We start from the raw sequence: 23,696 nt of genomic DNA on the forward strand, positions 1-23,696 counted from the left end.
TGAATTGTCTTTCTGGTCAGGCTTTACTTGAGTTGAAAATATCGACATTTGTATCTTATTTCGCCATTTTGAGAAAAAATATCGAGGTTTCAGTTTTGGTCCATAACGCCCAGCTCTAATAGTAACCTGTCATTATATTGTCCCTATAGTTGTCATGTAAGTTTTTAATTTAAGTAAATAAATAAAATGTGGCAGAAGGTGTCTGTTTTAGTGTGTCACACACTGTTCACTAATAAATAACTTGTTTTAAGTGACTGTGGAGTGCTTGATATGATCCAGGCTTCAGTCATAGTAGGGGGAGGGGAAAACTGTCTAAAACAACAATAACTCCGCCTATGCGCTTAAATCATTGGTCAACCCGAGTGGCAGAGGCGGGTGCTAAGCCTCGGACATGCCCGCTGATTGGCTGCTGAGTTGTGCGTGCTGAGGCAGTCTTTTGAACGTAGCTGGAGGACTAGGGATCATTTCCATGGACCATCTGTCTCTCCCTGACTGCGCACACACACACACACAACAAAGAAGGACGCAGGATGGTGTTGGTTCATGTCGGATATCTGGTCCTGCCCGTCTTCGGCTCGGTTAGACAAAGAGGTATGAACCAGTTCTGCTGTTTTTACGCCTTATCGTTAAAAAAAGAGAAGCCGTTCGGTTCTTCATGGCCGTTATTGATGTAAACAGACTTGACACCTGCTAGGTTTTCATTAAAGCAGTCAGTCTTTGTCAACTAGCCGCAGTTTATCAGCTTCTACGTGTCGTAAAACGTACATACAGTGCTGTTTAAAGACATTTAATGTAAAACAAATCAATGTAAAGCGATGCTAGCGGCTTATTGTTGACCTTACTGTCAAATGGCAACCCAGCTTTTTTTCCCTTTTTTTTTTTTTTCCTTTCCTTTTTCTTTCTTACCCTCCTTTAAACGGTCTGCTTTATCTCCACTAGCTGCACATTATTAACACCGTAACAAACTCAACTCCTGTCCCGATTTTAATTCACATTAATTTTGGCCAAAAAGCAAAGCAAAGCCTCTTTCTGTCTGTGAATCCAACACGACAAACAACAAGGGTTTTTGTTTGCTCCTTTGTGTGCAGCTGGCATCCACCACTGTTGTTGATTCCTATAGGATCTCATAATAATAATAATAATGTAATTTCAGATTTTTAAATTTCCTAACATACACCACATCATACACCCACGAAATGACCTTAAACCAGGTTAGAAGGATGACTAGCTAGTGCACAAAACCAAACACATTGATTTTAAATTGGTAAATCACAACATAGCACAGCAGCAGCCGGCTATCTGTGTTTGATTATGTCATATTATTAGTATTTTTTATTTTTATTTTTTTTAAATAAATATTACATATGATGCACTAGCACCGATAATTTCATTGTGCTTTTATTTGTGTTCTTTTTTCCTGTTCCATAGTATCGAGGCTGGCTCCACATACTGCATTTCTCAGACCTTTGTCCCCTCCATTGTGTAGCTAACGATCATCTGCTGCTGTCTGCCGTAGCCTCTGCCTGTTCTCTGCATCTAGCTGTATTGTGAACCCCCTCTTCTTCTTCTTCCTCATTTCCTCTTTCCATCCGAAGACGACATTGGCATTAAAAAAAAAAAAAAACCCAAACCACCAAGTTCCCCCCACTCATACCGTACCGTATCTTTCTGTGTATATAACCAACTAAAGAATAACACACACTCTCTCTATCTCTGTAGAAAATAGTTTGTCTTAATTTGAAACATGTCATGTTGCTCTTTTATAGTGAATAACACCATTTGTAGTCAGACTTTTACTACAGAGTGTCATTGTGATTCTCTTCCTCATTCAGTGTGTGGATAGACTACATTCTTGCTGTAAATTTCTGTAAAGTGGATACATTTTGATCGTTTCCTCCCCCTCTGATTCGATTACAGCCAGGCTTAATCGAATACTCCATCCCCTCTTTTTTTGGCGAAGGTGCATTGTACCAGAATTTTTGTTTTCAGAATATCACATGTGCTGAGATTGACAGTCATTATTAACAGTTTTTTTTTTCCACCACCCTCAATGGTTCATTGCACCTGTCACCGTAACATCCAGACCACTGGTCATAATCCTGTCCATGTGTCAAAAGCCTTTTGTTCCTGGAAGTGGATTAGGGCTAATTTTGACGGAGAAAATGATTGTGGGAAAATACAGAATGAAGTTGAAATGTTGAAATTTCAAGAATAAAGTCAAAATGTCAAGAAGTTGAAATTGTGAGAATGAAGTTGAAATATATTGTTGAGATTGAAGTCAAAATATTGAGATTGAATTTGAAATGTTGAGATTGAATTCGAAATGTTGAGAATGAAGTCGAAATGTTAAAATTAATGTCGAAATTTCGAGATTAAAGCTAAAATTGTGAGAATAAAATTTGAATATAATGTCGAGATTAAAGTCGAAATGTCGAGATTAAAGTCAAAGTTTTGAGATTAAAGTTGAAATTTTGAGAATAAAGTTGAAATATAAATTTGAGATTAAAATCGAAAAAACAAGATTTAAGTCAAAATTTTGAGAATTAATCACCTGGCCCGCAGAAAGATTTTGTTCAATGTAGAATTTAGACTTTTTGTTAATTACCATATATGTTGTAGGTAAAATATGATAGAAGATGAAATACTACATTATTTACAGTGATAATGAATTGCAAATATTTTTAAAAAGAAAGAAAATTCTCACACGTTAACCCACAGAATTCTGCCAAATTGCTTAACATTCTAGATTTTGTTTGAATTTGTGCTTTTTTACTTCACAAAAACTCGTTTTTTTCTGGTCCGGCTCACTTGAGGTCAAACTGGGTCATACTGTACGTGGCCCTTGAACTGAAATGAGTTTTACACCCCTAATATACGACAGAGATCTCCATCCGAATTGGCCCTAATCTGTTTCCGTACAGCTCCACAGACGGACTAAATGCTCCACCTCTTCCAAACTTGACTTGTTTTTCCTTCTGAATAGGTTTAAGTTTTTCGCAAAATCTCTTCAAAGTCCTTTAGGAGATTACAACGCCGTGTTCATGAGTTAAAAGAGAAATAATCTCTGTTATTAAACCCAACTTCCGAAACATAGCTGTAACGCAGTCATCATTACACAGCATTTTGTAGATGGCAACGATCTTCTGTTTGTTGTCGTATATGGTGAATTGGTCCTCGTCAGCTTTATGAGCAAACCTTCGACTTTATCACGATATTGTATTTTGTACTTTTGTATTTTATTCTTGAAATTTCAACTTTAATCTCGATATTTTTGATATTACAGAGCAGAGGTCAAGGACCTGGCAAGCTGGAGAACATTAATATTCATATTTGTCAATTTGGTTGTTTTGTATATTTTTGATATGGCATCTACTGGATTGCTGTAACAGTATTTTGTTGTACTTGTACTGTGACAATAAAAATATCTTATTTGATCTTATTTCGACTTTAATCTTTACATGTCAACTTTAATCTCGACATTTCAAATTAATTCTTGAAATTTCAACTTTAATCTGGACATTTCGACTTTAATCTTGATAGTTTGACTTTAATCTCAACATTATATTCCAACTTTATTTTTGAAATATCAACTTTAATCTCGACATTTTGTCTATTCTACATTTGCCAGGAATTCTTTCGTCCATCAAAATTGGCCCTAATCCTATTCCGTAATTTCTCAATAATTTGGCGAGACATTTTTTTTAGCTCATCTTGCCATTAAAAAAAATAAAAAATCTCTACCATTCACAGCCCCCCCACCCCCTCCCCCACTCAAATGCTCCAGAATGCTATCCATTTTACAGGGATGTGTATATCCTGCACTGCTGTAGATTTCCTTTAGAATCAAATGTCTTTTTTTTATTCTTTGGTTGTGATTTTTCTACCTTGTGTTCTTGTATTAGATTCTAATGCATGATCATTTTATACTTTTTTTGTTTCATATTGAACAGCAGATTCCAATGTAATTGTTTGTGTAGAGATGTCCCTGCTGTACTGAAATGTGCTGTAAGCATACACATCTACTCATTGGATGCTGCTTCTGTTCTGTTAACCCTACAGAGAGCATGGTCAGGCTTTGCCTTTGGTCTTTATTTGCATGGGATTATGGTTCTATTACTCTTATTGTTATTTTTTTTTTTTTTCACACAGTGCCAAAAAAAACTAATTTTTTCCAATAAAGACTGTAGTTTTCTTCCTAACCTTCAGTGTGCTTTTTGCTGATTTCCATGTGTCCTCCCCTTCCTCCTACCCTCCACACTGTGCTGTCACTGAGACGGTCCCTTCACTCTATATGTGCTCTCATTTCTCAGCTGTCTCTGACAGTTTCTTCAAGGTGCTGCTATGCTTACTTTGGAGATAAAGCAGCCACAATTATTAACTCTTGAAAAGCTAACATAGCAGATATTAGCGGTTATTGTCAAAGTCAGCTTTATTGTTCGATTCCACTCTACATACAAGACATGTAGAGGAATTAAAATTACTGTTCTCTCTGCCTGAAACATTTACAATCACAAAAACACGACAATGTAGAACATGTGTCAAACTTATGGCCCGGGGACCAAATCCGGCCTTTTAGAGCATCCAATACGTCCCACAGGAGAAATTATAAAATGACAGAGAAAACATGAATAATTGTGTAAATGAAAATCAACACTCCATGATTGTAGTCATTTTTATTGTTTAACTGTTGAAAAACCTCAAAATTGTTAGAAAATCTTTTGATTTTCCTCAAATTGTTACATAATATTTCCCTTAATTAAATCAAAATTGGTCACAAAATCTAGGAAATTTAAAGTGAAGATCCTATTGGGACTGATATTTATCACTTATTGCTTGGATATTGTTGGTTTCTTACATATTTTGTATTTTATGTATACACAGAAGTGTAAACTAGGGCATAATAATGTTGAAAGTACTCGTTTTCCAGCATAAAATCTTCCCCCTCTTGAAATCAAACTGCTCCGGATAATTTGGCCCCTGAATTAAAATGAGTTTGACACCCCTGAGTTACATTGTGAAGAAGAATTGCGTAGCAGAAGAAGAACCAACCTAAAGTCTCAAAAGTTACAAAATAAGCTAGTTGTAGATATCTCAAATTCACCAATTTAATAAAACTTGACAATGTTTATAGGGGCTTGCATTTTTATTTTGTTTATATCACATGAATGCAGTCATTTTTAATTGCAAATTGTGGAAAGAACTCTCAATATTTCCACAAATCTTGCAATTTCTCACAAACAATTCCACAAAATTCCTGTAAATTACACAAAAAATTGGTAACAAAATTGAAAACTAGGGCACAATGATGTTAAAAACACCCCGATGTAGACTATGTAAATATAAGGACAGAACAAGTATTTACACTAGGTACAGTGAGTGTGCAGATATGAATATATAAATATAACTATGGTGTAGTGCATAAGTATGAATGAAAAGTATTCATTTGTCTAGATTAGTAAAACAAAACAGTTTTACACACACATCTACTTCTTAGTTACTTTGCATTGAATCTATATAAGATATGTTTAAATTACGGTGTTATTTATTTTATAATACACATATTTTCACTGTGTATATTAAACAAAAAACACACAAGCTTGACTGCGCATTCAGATAGTTTCAAAAAAAAGGTCTCATTCTAATGATTAGTTTCTTTTCATGTTATCACATTATCACAGCATTCATCTTTTTTTTCAACATTGAGTCGGCTAGTTAATTGTAAAGGTCTTTGAAGTTTGTTACATATGAAGCCGGAATGTTCATGAATCTCTGCTTTTAAGTGCTTTAAATAAAATAAACCCAACTTATTCTATTGACTTTAAAATAAGAAGATAAAAACCATGTGAAAGTGTCTCATAGATTTGTGATATGTTTATTAATTAATTCCAGCAAGTTCATTTGTCTTCTTTTTTGAATAATGTTAAAGTTTCATTTATTCAGACAACTTTTTTTCAGGAAATTTACTTTGATCTGATATGTTTTGACATCTGCTGATTGCTTTGATGTGTCCTTATGAGTTCTTTCTGAAGAGGACTGAGCTGTAAAGTTGGCAACGCCCTGAAAGAACTCACAAGGACACATCAAAGCAATCAACAGATGCCTCTGAGGAAGACTGACAGTCTGCAGTGGAAACATGTCAGGAGATCAAAGTCAATTTGTTAAGGTTTTGTTTATTCAGACATTTTAAAAATGAAATTGTGATCTCCTGAGATGTTGCGACTGTCAACTGCCAGTCTTCCTCAGAGGTGATTGCTTTGATGTATCCCTACGAGTTATTCCGTAAAGAAAACCTTAAAACATCTTCTGATGGCTTTATAAGGAAACATAAAAAGCCAACAGAAGATGCTTTGATGTATTCCTTATGAAAGAACTAGTAGGGATACATCAAAGAGATCAAAGTAAATTTTCTGAAAAAGGTCTGAATAAATGAAACCATAATATATTCTATTAATTGATCAAAAATGACTCTAGCATCACTTCAGTATTTAAAAGGTTTTCTTTCCACTTTAATACAATTACATAAATCACTTTGCTTGTTAGGAACTTAAAATCCAGAGGTCACAGACAATTTTCACTTTGAAGTGATGGCTCTACTCTCCTTTGGTAATATGGAGTGTCTTTTGTCTTTGTCATTGTCATTGCAAACACACACACACACACACACAACTGTATTATAGTCTTAATTTCTACATGGGTCATCATTGGGACAGGCCTTTACCAATCCAGTGTGGCAGGGATATTTTGGTGATAAAAATATAATCTTCCTGACTCAACCATCATCATTTACCAGCAAAAAGATGGACAACCATGTGACAACTGTTGCAAATCCCTCAACATTTTGTCCTGAAATAATAATAATTAAAAGAGAAGAAAGGAGATGGTACCATCAGATAACATTTGGTTTGGTAAACAATATAATAATTTATTATTCTGGTTTTTTTTATTGTAAAGTGTCCTTGGGTTTTAAATAAAATTAATCATTATTATAAAGATGAAATATTATCTAACCTGTCTGAAAATTAGATCAAGAATTTAACTGTTTCCTGGGTGTAAGATGTCTGAAATGTATTAAACCTTCAGGTTTTCTTTTTACCTTATCATTATCCTATTTTACCCACCAGACATGCACATTTCAATTACGCGATTACAATTATAATTGACCCCACATAAAATGTGTTTAATCGCATACGTTTTTATAAAAATATAGAATAAAGTTTGAAGATTCCCAGTATATTAGATATTCTGTGGAACTACTCCAGCCACTTGAGCCTTACATCTGTTCACAATGTCAGAAATAGTCGGTTATTTATGTGCACACACACACACACACACACAGACACACAAGTTGTGCCTGAGATGTGCACGCTCTGCAAATTTCCCCCAGCAGCAATAGCTACAGTGTGCAGGCTTTAAAATAACTCAGCAGCTGTAGCTCATATGTTGACCCCCCCCCAGACGCTAGACCAGTGATTGGCTCAAGTACCCCAAATGTACTCCTATTTCTAAATCAAAGTAACCCCTTCATCCAGGTACAACACAAGGCCCGGGGGCCAAATCCGGCCCTTTAGAGCATCCGAATCGGCCCAGAAGGCAAAAAAGTCAGGGAAACTACAAATCTTAGTATATCTTCAATTTAAAATACACGAAAATCAATGAAACTCCACAATATTAGCGGAGCTCACATTTTCCCATCCTTATATCTCATGATGGCAGTCATTTTTAATCCCAAATTGTTAAAAGAACTCTCCCTAAAGTTTCCAAAATCCTGCTGTTTTTTTCAAATTATTCCACAAAATTTCCCCAAATTACTTATAAATTCTTGAGAGGAAAAATAATAAATGTGTCTATTTTGAGTTAAAAATGACAATCATATCAAATACTACCAGCAACTCGCACGCCTACACAAAATAAGAGAAAAATATTCTGAATAATAAATAGAACAGACAAACTGCAACAAAGACACGCTGAATGAGAGAAAAATACACAAGATCACTACAAAATACACAAAAATAACAGAGAAACATCCTAAACACACACACTGAGAGAGAATTATTGAAATAATACCAATAAAACAAAATGTTGTCCGACTACAACATTTTGCTGAGAAAAACTATTTACTAAATAAAAACAACTATAGAGCATAATGATGGAGCTCACATATATATATATATGTATATATATATATATATATATATATATGTATATATATATATATATATATATATATATATATATATTTTAATACAGCTGTTAAAGATTGTTGTTTTGATTTAAAAAACAAAAAAAAAAAAGTATTTTAAACATTTCAAAAATGTTATTTATTTTTTTGAAATTTCAGGTGAACCGATATGGGGTCCTGACCCCAAGGTTGAAAAATATCGATTCAGTGGCTCCTGAAGATGATTTCCATAGTTTTGATCATTTCTGGTCATATCACACCTGGTGTGGGACCAAGACTGACTCTTGTATTTTCAGTTCATGTTCTAATCAAGAGTATGTTTTGTGTCATTTTGTGTATTTTGTTGTTTTTTGTCTGTTCTTTTTATTATTCAACCCATTTTTCTCATATTTTGTGTGTTTTGTTGGTATTATTTACATTATTCTATCTCAGTGTGTGTGTTTTTGGTTGTTTCTTATGTCATTTTGTATGTTTGTTATTTTAGTGTATTTTGTAGTGTCTTTCTTGTCATTTAGTGTGTTGCTTATAATAGTAAGTATTTTTCTCACTTAGTGCATGTGTTTTTATGTGTCATTTGTATTTTGTTGTTAGTTATTTTTATTAATCAGTCTATTTTTCTCTGATTTTGTGTGTTTTTGTTGTTGTTTTGTGTCTTTTTTTGTCTCTCTCTCTCTCTCTCTCTCTCTCAAGTACCCCCTGTAGTGCCATTGCGTACCCCTAATTTGAGAAACACTGCTCTAGACAACCCAAATGCCCTCCAGTAACTATGTCCCAGTTTGACCAGCGTGTATACTGGCAAGGTCAAACCTTGCCAGTAAAAGGAGACAAACCTACATGTGTCAAACAGTGCTATTGATACATGGGACTATCAATCTGGAGGCTGGATGGGTTCACATCCCACTGTGTGTTAATTAGTGATATTAGCAGGTGTGGTGATGCCTTCACTGTCCTCCGCTACCTGACAGGATCACATTAGAGAAGGGCTGTAACTTGTAAAGCTGCAATGATGGAAGCAGGGAAAGGAGGGTGGTGTGGTCTGTGTGTGTGTGTTTGTGTGTGTGTGTGTGTGTGTGGTGGGGGGGGGGGGGGGTTTAGGGCAGACTACTGCAGTTGAAAAATGGGCGGGACTTAGGGGGCTATCAGTCACACAGACACGCCATGCCGCAGCCCTACAGAGGGGGAGGGGTTGTCTGTGCAGGCAGCTCGGAGGGTTAGGACAAGTATGGATGAATGGTGGTGTTGGGGGGGGGGGTGTCTGTTCTGCATAGATCAGGCATTTTAATGTCTCTACGTCAAAGCCAAAGCACAGAGGAAACAAAAAAACATAGCCGCTGCTAGCCAGTGTCCGCCGTGTGTCCAAATCATAACGTCAGCAGTTCAGCCCCAGAGACAAAATAATGTGATAGTTACGCCAGGTTTCAGACAATGGCCATTCTTACTGGGTCACAGGCTACACACAAAACTGATGGTGCTCAGCCTCCAACCCACACAAAACACCAGTCTGCCATTTCTGCTCTATTTATCCACACAAATGATGTTTACGGAATCAGAGTTTCTACGGTATTGTCCAAAGGTCGACCACAGAAAACATTCATGAAACCATTTAAATATGACGGTTGACATTTTAATTTGGGGTCAACACTCGACTGGAAGCGACAGAAGCCAACAACAAATGGTTTGACGATAGGATCTTTACAATGACTACTTTTTCTTTTACCATTTCCTACAATCTAAAGAAGAAATTAAAAAAGTTTGTTTGAACTACATCCCTGATGATGATGTAATGCAAGGTTAGGGCTACGTCCATCCATCTATTTTCTACACAGGGAGCAAGGTCAATGGCAAAGGTTCCAATCACTGCCACCATTTAAACCGATCATCTATGATTTAAGGCTTTGTATAGTTAAGTTTACAAGATTTATCTCCAAATAAACAGCAAAAATCAATTACAAGGCTGTGTTGGATAAGTTGTTGTCGACTACTGATAAATACCTTTCTCCACCAGTTATTAAACATTTGTTTAAAAACCTGAATTTGGTAAGTTAAGTTTTAGTTATTTATGTAAAAACAACATAATAATTAAAGGTAACACTTTACTTGAAGTTTTATACATAAAGGCTGTTATTATTATGACATGACACCTGTCATTAACATGAATAAGGTGTCATGAAGGCTGTCATTAAGTGTCCATTACCTTAACCCTAACCCTAACCCCACTAGGTACCCCAACCTAACCCAAAAATGCCAACATAGCTCCCAAGGTGTCACAATTTAGCGAATAATACTTAATGACAATCTTCATGACACCTTATATTCATGCTAATGACAGATAATGTCAGCCTTATGTATAAAACTTCAAGGAAAGTGTTACCAAATTAATTAAATATGTATTATTTGCAAATCTTAGAGATCAAACCCTTGTAAAAAAATTTAGGTGGAAAATCCAAAACAATTTCTCAAAATGATACGAAAAAAAAGGGAAAATGGTTTTCTTGCATCCAAACTACCTGTGTGCTGGTGCTGATGCAGGTTTTTTGTGATTCTATTAGAAATTCTCTATATTAGATTCAACATTTTTTTTCTTCTTTCTTATATATTCTTTTCATTTTTAGAATTAGAATCAGAAATATTTTATTGCCAAATAGAGTTTTTTAAACAATACAAGGAATGTGACTTAGTGGATGGTTCGGGAAAAAAAAAAAACCTAACAAAAAACAAACCAGAAACAGAATAATAATAATAATAATAAATATAAAGGATGAATATGAACATATATACAAGCAGTGCTGGTAGTATTGTTATCTGTTGACACATATAAAGATAAGTAAGATTATTAAAGTGTTGGTTACACCATCTCATTATGTTCCACAAAGCATTTATATGAATATTCTCACAATGCAGCTTCTATAGCCACCTGAGCAACCATATATAGAAAGACTTTTAGAAAAAAACAACACTGCAATGTTGCTTTTGTGCTGAGTTTCCTGACTCTCTTGGCCTCAGAAAGCAGCATGAAACCAGCACTAACTGTGTGTGCCCACCCAACCAACCTCCCAGCATTTCTATCAATTGTTTTGTACGAGATTCAGTACAATTTCACATCTTTAGAATCCTCCATGTTTGTTCCTTGTAAGTGTTCTCACACTTAAACTTGGGAAGCACTGTGCATCTTCCAAAAAACAAAGTAAATGTTGGGGGTGGGGGTGAGTTGGGGGGGGGGGGGATGTGTTTGGATGACAGAACAGTGGATCACAGACAGCATTCTGTGCTGTGGAAACACCTCAGGCTGTTTAGTGAAGATGCATCTACGCTGCCTGCTGCACAGAGAGGAGAGGCAGGATGCACACATGCAATCTGTGGGTTTGGATGGAGCTCCATGAGGATCTAAATGTCCATCTGTTGTTGTTTGTTGTGTCTCTTTCTGTCATTTGTCCTACTTTCATTATTGTCCCTGTGTGGTTGGTCTCTATGGCTGAGTTTGAAATGGCACACTCCGTACAATGCACTACAAACTCAATGAGTAAATACTGTCTACTAGGGGTGTGCATTGCCTGGAATCTGGTGATACGATTCATATCCGATGTATAGGTCACGATACGATATATCCCAATATTAAAGTATAAGGCGATTATTGCGATTTCTTTTTATTATATATGACTTAAAAAACAACTTATCTGTAAATGTGTACACCTTCATGAGAACATTATGTATGAAATATATTTTATTGGCATATTTTACACTCAAAACATTGGCTTTAGCATGCCATGTGGCAACAACTTAAAAATTAAAAAAAAAAATACAATCTGCCTGTGGCTTTTAAACCAACTTTGACTTTAGTGGAACATGATTTTAGTGTAATTTAACTGAGATATATGTTTAGAACAACAAATAAATGCAGAAAGTTAGTTCTGGTACTTTCTTTTTAGATTTTATTGAAAAAACAAGCTGGTCAACATGCCCAGGTTTCAGCACTTCTTTGTGCTGTTACAATGTCTCCTGTAGTGGAAAATACTTTCCTGGTTAAATAAAGTAAAAATTATTATTATTATTATGTATTAATTAAAAAAAAATCGATATGGATGCATTTAGAATCGATCCAAGAATCGCGTAACGTAATTTTGCGATCTATCGTCTAATCGATTTTTTTCAACACCATTGTCTACTGTATACTATTAGTATGATTAGGATGATGAGCGTTCCCACTGAAGTGTACTTCCACGTTTCCCAAGATGCATTTGGAACCCACAACGACAAAAACCTGAATCACACTAAGACTAAATATCTCTGTTGATTCTCCTCATTTGAGAGTTCTGAAAACATTTTAAGTGAGAAAGTGACCAAGTAGAATATCAACATGTGCTCATTTAATCCATAAAACTCATTTCATTCCGACATTTCAGAGATTTTCGGAGAACCTACATTGTGCTACTGACAAAACTTCTGGTTGACATCAAAACAAGAGCTTTATTTACAAAAACATTAAGAAACTAATGGAAGACAATAGGGCTTTGCATTTTGGCAATACAGAAAATTACATTATCGCCTATATCGACATGTTTTTATTTTATAGCTTATTTTTTTTATTAAAATACTCATTTTATGAGTTGCTGCTTTCACTACTTCTCAGAACAGCATGAAAAGCACAGTTAAATGGATTTCTGAGTGCATCCTAATCCAGACCTTCCACTAAACATGCCACGCTACAGAACTCACTCACACGTGCTGTCCATTAGAGGAGAAAAAGCCAAAAGTGGAACATGTCGTGCAGCTCTTCGTTAATAAATGAGCCTGTGTGACAATTTTCATCAGCAAATTTAACCTAGAATAGTTTTTTTCTGTTCAGACTTAATTTAAAATAAAATTATCCAGCATATCGCTATTTAGATAAAAAAAATATAGAGATATGAGTTTTGGTCCATATCGCCCAGCCCTAGAAGACAAGAAAAGATGCTTTTGTTTTGAAAAGGGGATGTTTGATTTTTAGCTTGAAGCTGTTCTCAGGACCATTTTATGTTCTGCTCGCAATGCATCATGGGGTGGTTGAGTAAATGGTAAATGGACTTGATTTATACAGTGCTTTATAAGCACCAAGGTAGACGACCCCTCTACCACCTGAGCCACGGTCACCACCTCTAGTATAAGTGTGCCCACTGTGCATACTTCAAAAATATCCTGATTCCGTAATTGATCATTTATTACAAATATGGCGTAATTATAATTGTACATTAAATAATCTGTTGCTGTCATAATCGTAATTAATTGTAAATGAGTCAAGATAGTTGACTTTGCAATTAGAATTGCCTTAAAAATTATATTAAAAATTCTCAATTGTAGTTTAATGCAAAACTGGGGAGCCATGTTACAATTCTATGTACAGTTGTACACATACTATATGTAGTTAACAATGATCAAAATACGTTTCTTATGTTTTACCAATTAAAAAAAACCGAGGGGTATACTGACACAAAAAAGGCTCAGACGCCCACACAAAAAATATTAAAACCTATATTTTCATTGATTAGGAAGCCTAACAAGGTAATCAATAGATAGGAAATAAATTAGATGATATATACTTGTTTTTAGTGTATTTTACAGCTGATTTATACCTGTTATTATAAGAGATGCTAACAGAAAGCTAGCACAAGAGGACGGTTACCTTTTATTAGATTATTTATTTCGGGCTCAGTAATTGTGTTTAATTGTAATTGAACTGTAGTGATTGAGAACGTAATTGTAATTGACTTTCTGAGAGTAAAAAATAACTGGAATTTAATTGTAATTGGGGAAAAATGCTGGTACCTGTAATCGTAATTTAATTGTAATTGAACATGGGTAATTGAAAATGTAATTGTAACTGAAAAATTTAATAGACCCCAACCCTATTGTATACATACAGAAAGTTCTTGCGTACTCTAGCTTTGCATACTATCTAAGTATGAACGCACTATATACTCATTCTGACGTCAGACTTAGTATGAGTCGTACGCTATATGTGATTTCAAACACAGCCTATGTGTTTTTTGTGTGTAAAAGTCAAGAAGTTGTTAGTGTTGTTTGTGTCCTTGTTCGTCCCAGCTCAGCCTCAGTGTTTCCTTTCTGATCTCTAACCGTTGTGTCCCCCAGGAGCACATTTCACCAGGCATCAGCACAGCCATGCTACCTCTTGTCGACACTTTCACCTGGGCTCACCTCAGGCTCCCATCTCAGCCGAGTTCCCTCTGGGACACTCTGGCCAACCGCCGCCACCTCAGACAGGCCTGGCCCCCCACCTGCCCCCGACCGCGCACCACCCGCCCCTCACCACCCTGCCCGCGCCGCCCCAGTTTCAGGACATGTCAGGGCCTTCATTCCTACCTCAGGCCATACACCAGCAATACCTCATCCAGCAGCAGCTCCTGGAAGCACAGCATCGCCGGATTCTTCCGCACTCAAGGTACCGCTGAAAAAAAATCAATGGTAATTTCATAAACAGCTAGAACCGAACACTAGCACACAGCCCAGATGTCTTTTACAAAAACTCAAAGCGTTCCCTTGGTCCTCTGGCCATTCAGTGTGAAAGTCGGTATAATAATCGGGGACCCTCACTGTACCTGAAGGTAGTTGAACGCAGACATGAACATTGAAGAACAGTCATGTGGAGACATGGTCATCTATAAGGGGGAATAAAGGGGAGAGATTTTTGGGGCACATCCATAAAGTCAGCAAAATGATGATCCATTGTTCTATGAATCTGTAATAACCACAGTTATTTATTGATCTGAATAATATCCACTGTTATCCAGGAAGTTTATTATTATTTTCTCCATAATATAGCCATCTTAAAGATGTAAATCCTTGTTTTAATCAGAAATTAAATGGGTTGAAAGTGACAAAAAATGCTGGAAATGGAATTTTAAAAACCACTGAAATTGGTTAAAAGTTGCAAATTAGAGGGGCCAAAAACAGACAGAAAAAGTGGTAGAAAGGTTCAAAGTGTCAATTTTGGCTTTAAAGTGGCAGAAATTGGGGGGGGGGGGGGTTTGGGGTAATTTAAAAAGTAGGAACAATTAGTTTAAAATTTGCAAATAATGGGCATGACAAATTTTAAATATAAGCATGAAATATGGGGAAAAGAGGTTAAAAGAGACAATAATGGGTCAACACATGTGACATTAGGTAGAAAAAGTGGTAGAAAAGGTTTATAAGTGCTGAAAATATCTTCAAAGTGAAAAAAATGTGCAGAAAAGCATCAAAATTGGATGGGAAAGTTGCAGAAATGGGAGAATTGTAACAAAAATGTATTAAAAAGAGCAAAAAATATGGCAAAGAAAAGTGATGAAAATGGGTTAAAATATTGCACTTTTGGCGTACTTGCAGAAAAAAGCTAAATATAAGCGAAAATGAGCTCAAGTCCTGTAGTGCTTTGTGTACAAACACTGCCTGTTATACGTGACTGCATGGGTAATAATGCAGGCCAGACTCGTGAACCAAAAAGATTAAAAATGTAAACTTTTGCATGAAAACCTGTTTGTAAAGTTATATATTTTTTGCAGAAGATCCCATGACCGTATTCCCCTGAACCCTCATCGCCTGCGTTCAGGTTATGAGTACCCCCACCCCCTGCACGTCCCTCAGCCAATGGCCCAGCAGCCGCGGTACCTGGCAGAAGGCACCGACTGGTGAGTCACTGTGGGAAACTAAAGAGAGTCATGTGGAGCTGAGAGATGATCGCCCCCTTCTCTCATCTTAGCCGCCATCTGTCTGTCTGTCACTTTGGGTTCTGTTGGGGATGTGTTGATTGAGTATGTACTCCTACAGGGACCTCAGTGTTGATGCTGGACTCCCCCATCACCAGTACCAACTCCAGCAGCTTCCACAGCACTACCAGCACTACCTGGCATCCCCCCGGCTGCACCACTTCCCCAGGAACACGTCGTCTGCACAAGTGGTACATTGATGACGCTCTTCTTCATCAGGATTAAATAAATAATTAGGATTTCATAAATCTTTTCTCTGATTCAACCCTTTATTACAGGGCTGTCAAACTTCCTGTAATTTATAAAAACTGCACAGTGCACTGATTTAAAAAGTTTTTTAAGTAATTATATGATTTACTATAGAGCCAATGGAATTTCTTTTTTTAAAAAAAACAAAATATTACTAATAAACCTAGCTACAAAATATTCCCTGTAATTTTCAGTCTGTGCAAAAACATTCTCAAAGACTGAATTTGGCTCCTGGCTCTTGAGTTTGACACACTTGTTTTGATAGATGGTAGAAAAACTCCTTATTTTGCTCAAATTAGTTTTTGAGATATGGCCAATTTAGTGAGGGAAGTATGTGTTGATTTTCAATCGTCTTTATTTTTGTTCCATTTTCAGCTTCTAATATCTCAGGAACTACATCACATAGGAAACTGAAGGTTGGTATAGTAACACAGCTCCACCTACTTTCTCAGAATACACAAACAGATCTGCTATACATCCTACCTGGTGGAAATACCAGCTTCTCGAAATTGGAAAAAAAGTTTATCAGGGTTTCAGGCCCAAAACCCAGACAAACTTTTTTTACAATTTTTTCCAAATTTCTTTGAGTATTCTGAGAAAGTAGGTGGAGCTGTATTACTATACCAAATTTAGGATACCTGTGCGGTGTGATTTTTTAAATATATAGAAGAAAAATAAGGATGCGCAAAAATCGATATACTGTATACCCCCCTCACTACATTGGCCATATCTAAAAAAGTATTCATCTGATCAAACTAAAAATGTACAGAGTGCCAATTGAATGATTAACGAATAATTGGTAAAAAAAAATCTGAAGTTTTCTAGGCCGAAGTGCGTGTGATGTCCTGAACATTTTTTGAAATGACTCCCTTCACTTTTCAATGACCAAGTTTCCCTCAACAGCGACTCATCATTGCTTCAGACTGACGGAGAACTTTGTCTTCCCAGGTTGTTCATGAAATCAGAAACTACCCTTACCCACAGCTGCATCTGTTAGCGCTGCAGGGTCTGAATCCTTCCAGGCATGCCACTGCGGTGCGAGAGAGTTACGAGGTAAATTTATCTCTATGTATTACTTTACGTCCACCTGCTCATCGGCTATTTTTAGACGCTGTTGGGTTACTGACCATCAAAAACCACCAATTGTCAACATTTTTTCTGACACTGAAAATGATTTACAAACCAAATAGTTCTGATGCTGTTTCTCTGTTTGATTTCACCTAACCTTAGAGTGCTTTTTGCAGGAACTGTTGCAGCTGGAGGACCGACTTGGCAGCGTCAGTAGCGGAGCCGTTCAGACAACCATAGAGAGATTCACTTTTCCACACAAATACAAAAAGGTACCAAATGGGAACTACTAGAAAACAGCAGCTACTGAGGACCATTTGCGTTCACGCCTCTTATTGTTCCTGTGTAATGTGACCCACGCACAGAGGAAGCCCCAGCAGCTAAAAATCGGGGAGGAGGAGGAAACAGATGTGGACGAGAGGTGCACCATATGTTTGTCAATGCTGGAGGATGGAGAGGACGTCAGGTAGGAAACACTTTGGAAAAGCCTGAATGTTAAAACTGAGGAATGAGCTTAATATTTGATAAAAATATATTTAAAAAACCACCAGCTTTATCTAAACCAGAGGTTCCCAACCTTTTTTGACTAATTATTTTTTTTTTTCTTCTTTTCTAGAATTAGTTTTTGATCATGTTTGGCTTTCTGTCAAACAAATACAGAGCAGCAAGGATTAGTGACACGATGCGTCAGCTCAGTTATTTTTATATTGCATTTTATTTTAAATAGATTTATATTTGAGAAAGTGAAAGTATAGAGTACAGTTAAGATTCTGCGTTGTTTTACATTGAAATATTATATTTTTATTCAACTTTTTTTTCAAATTCCTGACCCCAAGGTTGAAAAACACTGATCTAAATGTTGTCAAAACAGTCTTTACATTGTGAGTTCATCAACCAGGATTCATGAAACTAGTAAACGATTTTTGGTTGTGAATTTTACATCTAGTGATTTTATGACACAAGTGAAAAGAAGTATGTTTTTTTTTATTATTATTATTATTATTATTATTATTATTATTATTATTATTATTATTATTATTATTATTATTATTATTGTTATTGGTCAGCAATCGGTTGATAATATAATATTCTTAATCAACGAAAACACGTTTCACGTTTTTGGAGACTCTTCATTGTGCTAATGACAAAACTTCCAGTTAACTTCAAAACAAGAGCCCTATTTACAAAAGCATTAATAACTAATGGAAGACAAGAAGAGTGCTTTTGTTTTGAAAAGGGGATGTTTGATTTTTTGCTTGAAGCCAGTCCCAGGACAATTTTACGTTCCACTCGCAATGCATCATAAGGCGGTTGAGTATGACTAGCGTACAGATATAGTATACATCTGGGTATTTCTCGCATACTCAATCTTTCCATACTATCTAATGTGAACGCAATACATAATAATAACGTCAGGCTTAGTATGAGTAGTACGTTAGTATGCGGTTTCGAACACAGCCATAGTTATACTGCACTTGTTTGATAATTTAAATTGTTAGTGTTAAAAATATAATCAGGATGATTAATTCCTTCCTAAACTTGTTGGAGCTCTTGAGCCTTGACTGAGGTGTGAGATCAGGAAACAGGAGCTAGACTCTGAGAGAAGGACAGCATGTGCAGTCTCAGCTGTCCGGACCGATGACTCAGCAGAAATCCTCTCGACTCAATGAATAAAATTAACTCCCCGTTTGTTTCAGAACTTCTTTGAAGCACGTTGGCCGTGAAGTCGCCATGTGAATTCAATAACCCATGTTTCTCTTCTTTTCCTACAGGAGATTACCCTGCATGCACCTCTTCCACCAGGGCTGTGTGGACCAATGGCTGGCCACGAGCAGAAAGTGTCCAATCTGTCGAGTTGACATCGAGACACAGCTGAACCCCGACAGCTGATGAGCTCCGACCCGTCTCTGGTTCCTCATGCTTTTCTTCCACCTCAGCTCGTCGGCCCACGGCCCCTCCCTTCCCAAGCCCCCCCCCACCCACCAACCCAACCCCCCCTGCCCCCTCGCTGGGTGCTTTGCCAAATGTCTCTGGCGTTTGTTCATGTGACATCACCAACCTTCTGACTCGCTTTACTGAGCCAAGCACTGTACGACAGGCTGCTACTAACTCTGATATATAGAAACACACACACACGCTCATGTACACAGGGTTGACGGTAACACTTTACAATAAGTGTCCCTTAATTAACATTAGTTAATGCATTATTAAGCATTAAACAACAGTTAATTAATGCTTTTTAATTAGCTTACATTAATTGAGCGACCCTTATTGTAGTGTTAATGGGTTGACTTGTAGCTTTGCTGATTGTGAGTGGGTTGTCGTTGCTGTTGTGGTGTTGTGCCATTGGTAGCCCAGGCTGTGTAGCATGTCCTTTAAAGCCATGATGACTCTAATAAACGTAGGAAACGGACATTAAAGCGGCTACTTTATAGTCCTCGCCTGCTCTCGCATCCTATTAAACTAAGGGTATATAACATATATGACACACTCTGTTCAAGCCACACACGCTTAATACTAACTGAATGCTCTGATACCATTGTTTACCTAAAGATCATCTGTGATGGTAGTAGAGTAGCAGTCATAGGCGGAGTTTGAGATTCTTGGTGGGGTAAAAGAAAAAATAGAATTCAATATATAGACAGTTACATAATTGATAATGTTGTTTAAATAAAATCAGACTTTCTGCTTTGTTTTTGCGGCAGTATCATACATGAACTGCTGGGTGCAGTGTCGCTTCACCATTTACATCATGTGTCAAACTCATGGGGCTCAAATCCGGCCTTTTGGAGCATCCAATTTGACCCGCAGGAGAAAGTCAAAACATTACAGAGAAAACATGAATCATTGTGTAAATGAAACTCAACACTCCTGGTGCTTATATTGCATGATTGTAGTCATTTTTAATGTTAAACTGTTGAAAAAACTCAATTATTACTCAAAAATTGTTTTCCTCAAATTTTTATATAATATGTCCCTTATTTAAATAGAAATTGGTCACAAAATCTGCTTGGGATTGATATGTCACTTATTGCTTAGATATTGTCGGTTTCTTACATATTTTGTTTTTTATGTATACGTAGAAGTGTAAACTAGGGCATAATAATGTTGAAAGTACTCCTTTTCCCGCATAAAATCTGTGGCCCACTTGAGATCAAACTGCTCTGTATTTGGCCTCTGAACTAAAATGAGTTTGACACCTCTGATTTACATTTTGAAGAATAATTGCACAAACAGAAGAAGAACCAACCTAAAGTCTCAAAAGTTTGGGACATGAAACTAACAGTATTATGTTAGAATCAAAGCAGCACGGTTTTATATTTTTTCGAATGAATTTGGGAAAATTGATGAAAACTTTTGACCACTAAGAGGGGGACTCAGTGTTCACAACCCCCGCCCCGCCCCCCCAAACTCCGTGTATGGTAATCAACCAGTCACATCTAGCGCCTCCTTCCTCTCATGGGTTTGAACGTCAGTCGAGCAAAGTGTTTTAATTGCATCATGCAGCTTTGAAATTTTTGCAATACATGGTTGTGTATTTTCCTCTGGTTGCTGTTGTGTGCGAGCAGGTGTATTTCACTGCTGTTGGAAACCGAACCCAGTGATGGACTTAAAACTTAAAAATAATTACAAGTTTTAGGTGTTGTACCAAAATACATTTCGTCTCTTTGTAGCCTCGACCTGCACACGTTTTTTTTTTACATGTGTGCGTGCGTGTGTGTTTGTGTAGGTCCTTGCTATGTGAGATGAGCAATGTTTTTAACCATTGTGCAGGTGTGTTTGTTGGTTTTGAGGCAAGAGATAGGCTGTGTTCCAAATGGCAGACCCCATACTATACACTAAAAACTAAATAAGTATATACTGTCTACTATATACTTTAAGTATGATTAGGATGATGAGCGTTCCCACTGAAGTACACTTCTACGTTTCCACAATATGCATTTGGAACCTACAACTACCAAAACCTGAATCACTGAGGCTAAATATCTCAGTTGATTCTCCACATTTGAAAGTTCTAAAAACATTTTAAATGAGAAAGTGACCAAGTAGAATATCAACATGTGGTCATTTGATCCATAAAACTTGCAGAAGCCCATTTTATGCCAATATTTTGGAGATTTTAGGAGAGTCGCCATTGTGCTACTGACAAAACGTCATGTTAACTTTAAAACAAGAGCCTTATTTACAAAAGTGTTGAAAAACTAATGAAAGAAAAGAAGAGATGCTTTTATTTTGAAAAGGGGATGTTTGATTTTTAGTTTAAAGCCGGTCCCAGGATGATTTTACATTCAGCTCTCAATCCAACATGGGACGGTTGCATAGTGACTAGTGTGCCCACCATGCACACTTCAAAAACGTCCCCATATAGTATACATCCGGGTATTTCTCGTGTACTCAATCTTTTCATACTATCTAATGTGAATGCACAAAACGACTAAAGGTATGTTCACACCGAACGCAACCTTAGTGACTGTAGATGCTTAAATCGTCCGTAATGAGTCCCTTGAATATTGTCGCGCTTTTTGGTCGCTTCATCACTCCAGTGACGTGACGATCGGGGAATAGTATGAGTAGTATGTGTCTGCGGAGCCTGTGGTGGCACTGAAAGGGCTGATCACTTCTTCTCCGGCAGCACGTTTACAGCACTTATCATAGACAATGCCACTGCTACTTATGGGTTAAACGCTCAACTTACGGAGTTACTAAAAGATGAGATTACTCAAAATATACTTCAAATTTAAAAGGCTTATTCAAGGAGTATGCCACTTTCAGTTTGGCCCCAGTAAGTTGAGGAAGTGTGCAGCCATCTCGCTACAGCGAGACTTCCCGCACGACCCAATCGCGCGATCTCGTCACTGGAACCACGCACGTCGCGTCGTTTGACGTTGCATCGTTTGCATTGGTTTTGAATGTAACCTCGTCGCTAAAGTCGCGTTTGGTGTGAAAGCACCTTTAGTATGAGTAGTATGTTAGTATGACATATGACAACACAGCCGTAGACTTTTAACTCGCTGCAGGTTGCTAGCATAGCCACTGGAGTGCTTATACAACACAAGCCAAAAACAAAAGAAAAGAGGATAAAATAGGAAAACTATCATGCACTGCAGAGCAAGGCACTGTAGGAGGATTTAAACTGCCTTTGTACCTGTGTTTTAATCTGGCACTGGGCCAGTGGCAGCACAGCTGAACCTAGCTGCTACGCTACATGGTGGACTTGGGTTGTTAGCTTTGGAAGCTTTTACTCTGATTTTTAACGATAAAGAAAAGCCTGTGCATGACTTTTGTTAATCTGAGCTGTGACTATCGACTCGATCCAACAATAGTTTAAAAAAAGAAAAAAAAGCCAGTCAGCGGCTGAGCACCCTGACCTGTAGCGCATGTTCATCCTGTGTCTCCCTTTGGCGGCAACGATGGGATCCTGATGTTTACCTTATTGCCTAAAGAACAAGCACATGTTACAATAGATATAGCAACAAAAACAATATGATTTTTAATTTCATTTTATTTTCCTTCAGGTGTTGCATTTTGCGTTGGTTTCAGTGTTTCAGCTGGGAGAGGATCTTGCGTATTGATCTTGTGTATTATTTGTGTGACGAACCCTCTCCGTGTGGTTGCTATGGTGGTTGCTATGCTGTATTGCTAGAACACGTAGGACGTGGTGCGATGGAGGGAGGCAGCCTCTCTCTCACAGTGCACGCAGACATGAGACGACACAGGAAAAGAATCAGGCTGTTAAAAACAAGTCGGCTCCACACTTCTCCCTCTTCTTTACAGTCCTTCAACTCCTTTTTTTATTTCTTACTGTCCTAAGCACTGTGATAGAATAAGATCTTTCTGCAGTCCCTGTCCATACTCATACTCAGAGATATTTTTGGAAACTGAAGCTTTTCATTTTGGATTTACCTTCTGTGTAAGCATATTTGGCACTTTAAAATATTCTTAAAATATGCCAGAGATTCGTGGCGCATGAGCAGCTTTTAAAACTATAAAATGAATCATTTGGAAGGAAAATTTTTCACATAATTTGCAAGACTTTAACATGTATATTTTCTTCTCTTCCACAAAAAGTGCCAAATATTTAATGCTGTCAACTGAGGCTGAAAGTTTCCCGTTTACTATAAGCTAAACTAGAGGAAATTTAATTTGCCTTAGTAGACAAAGCTGCAAGAATATGAAGGTAGATTTGTGTCTTTATTATTCAATCAAAAAAGTTGCTTTAATCCAAAAAATAAATAAATAAAATAAAAATAGTTTTCAATCACAAACACAAACAAAACTGTTTGAATGTAAATAAATGTTTGACACCTAAAAAATAGCATTTTAACTTGAATTTTTCTTTCATTGAAAAGGGATATTGAAAAATAAATAAATACATTAAAAACAATTTGAAGTCAATTTAATTTGGATTTACATTTTTTATTGAAGTGATGTTTTTTGGATTGAATTTTTTTATTTTTTTATTG

At 36.8% G+C, this 23,696-nt stretch overlaps 1 protein-coding gene across 3 annotated transcripts; it reads left to right on the plus strand.

Annotated features, from left to right (window-relative positions):
• The first annotated feature begins 396 nt into the window (after positions 1-396).
• Positions 397-19,870, plus strand: ark2ca (arkadia (RNF111) C-terminal like ring finger ubiquitin ligase 2Ca). Of its 3 annotated transcripts, none has more exons than XM_028463552.1 (8): positions 397-591; positions 14,303-14,612; positions 15,712-15,837; positions 15,977-16,106; positions 17,113-17,217; positions 17,409-17,504; positions 17,598-17,698; positions 19,005-19,870. In XM_028463552.1, exons 1-8 carry the CDS (start codon positions 531-533, stop codon positions 19,120-19,122), a joined length of 1,047 nt encoding a protein of 348 aa, XP_028319353.1. In that variant the 5' UTR covers positions 397-530; the 3' UTR covers positions 19,123-19,870. The 3 variants fall into 3 exon arrangements, 2 of the variants coding, with proteins under 2 accessions (XP_028319353.1, XP_028319354.1); XM_028463553.1 differs by having other exon boundaries at positions 15,715-15,837; XR_003675294.1 differs by lacking the exons at positions 14,303-14,612; positions 15,712-15,837; positions 15,977-16,106; ... (2 more) ...; positions 17,598-17,698; positions 19,005-19,870 and adding an exon at positions 1,429-1,672 and having other exon boundaries at positions 455-591.
• Positions 19,871-23,696: the final 3,826 nt, after the last annotated feature.

The sequence above is a fragment of the Gouania willdenowi genome, chromosome 12 (genome assembly GCF_900634775.1).
Source record: "Gouania willdenowi chromosome 12, fGouWil2.1, whole genome shotgun sequence".
Taxonomy (NCBI): domain Eukaryota; kingdom Metazoa; phylum Chordata; class Actinopteri; order Blenniiformes; family Gobiesocidae; genus Gouania; species Gouania willdenowi.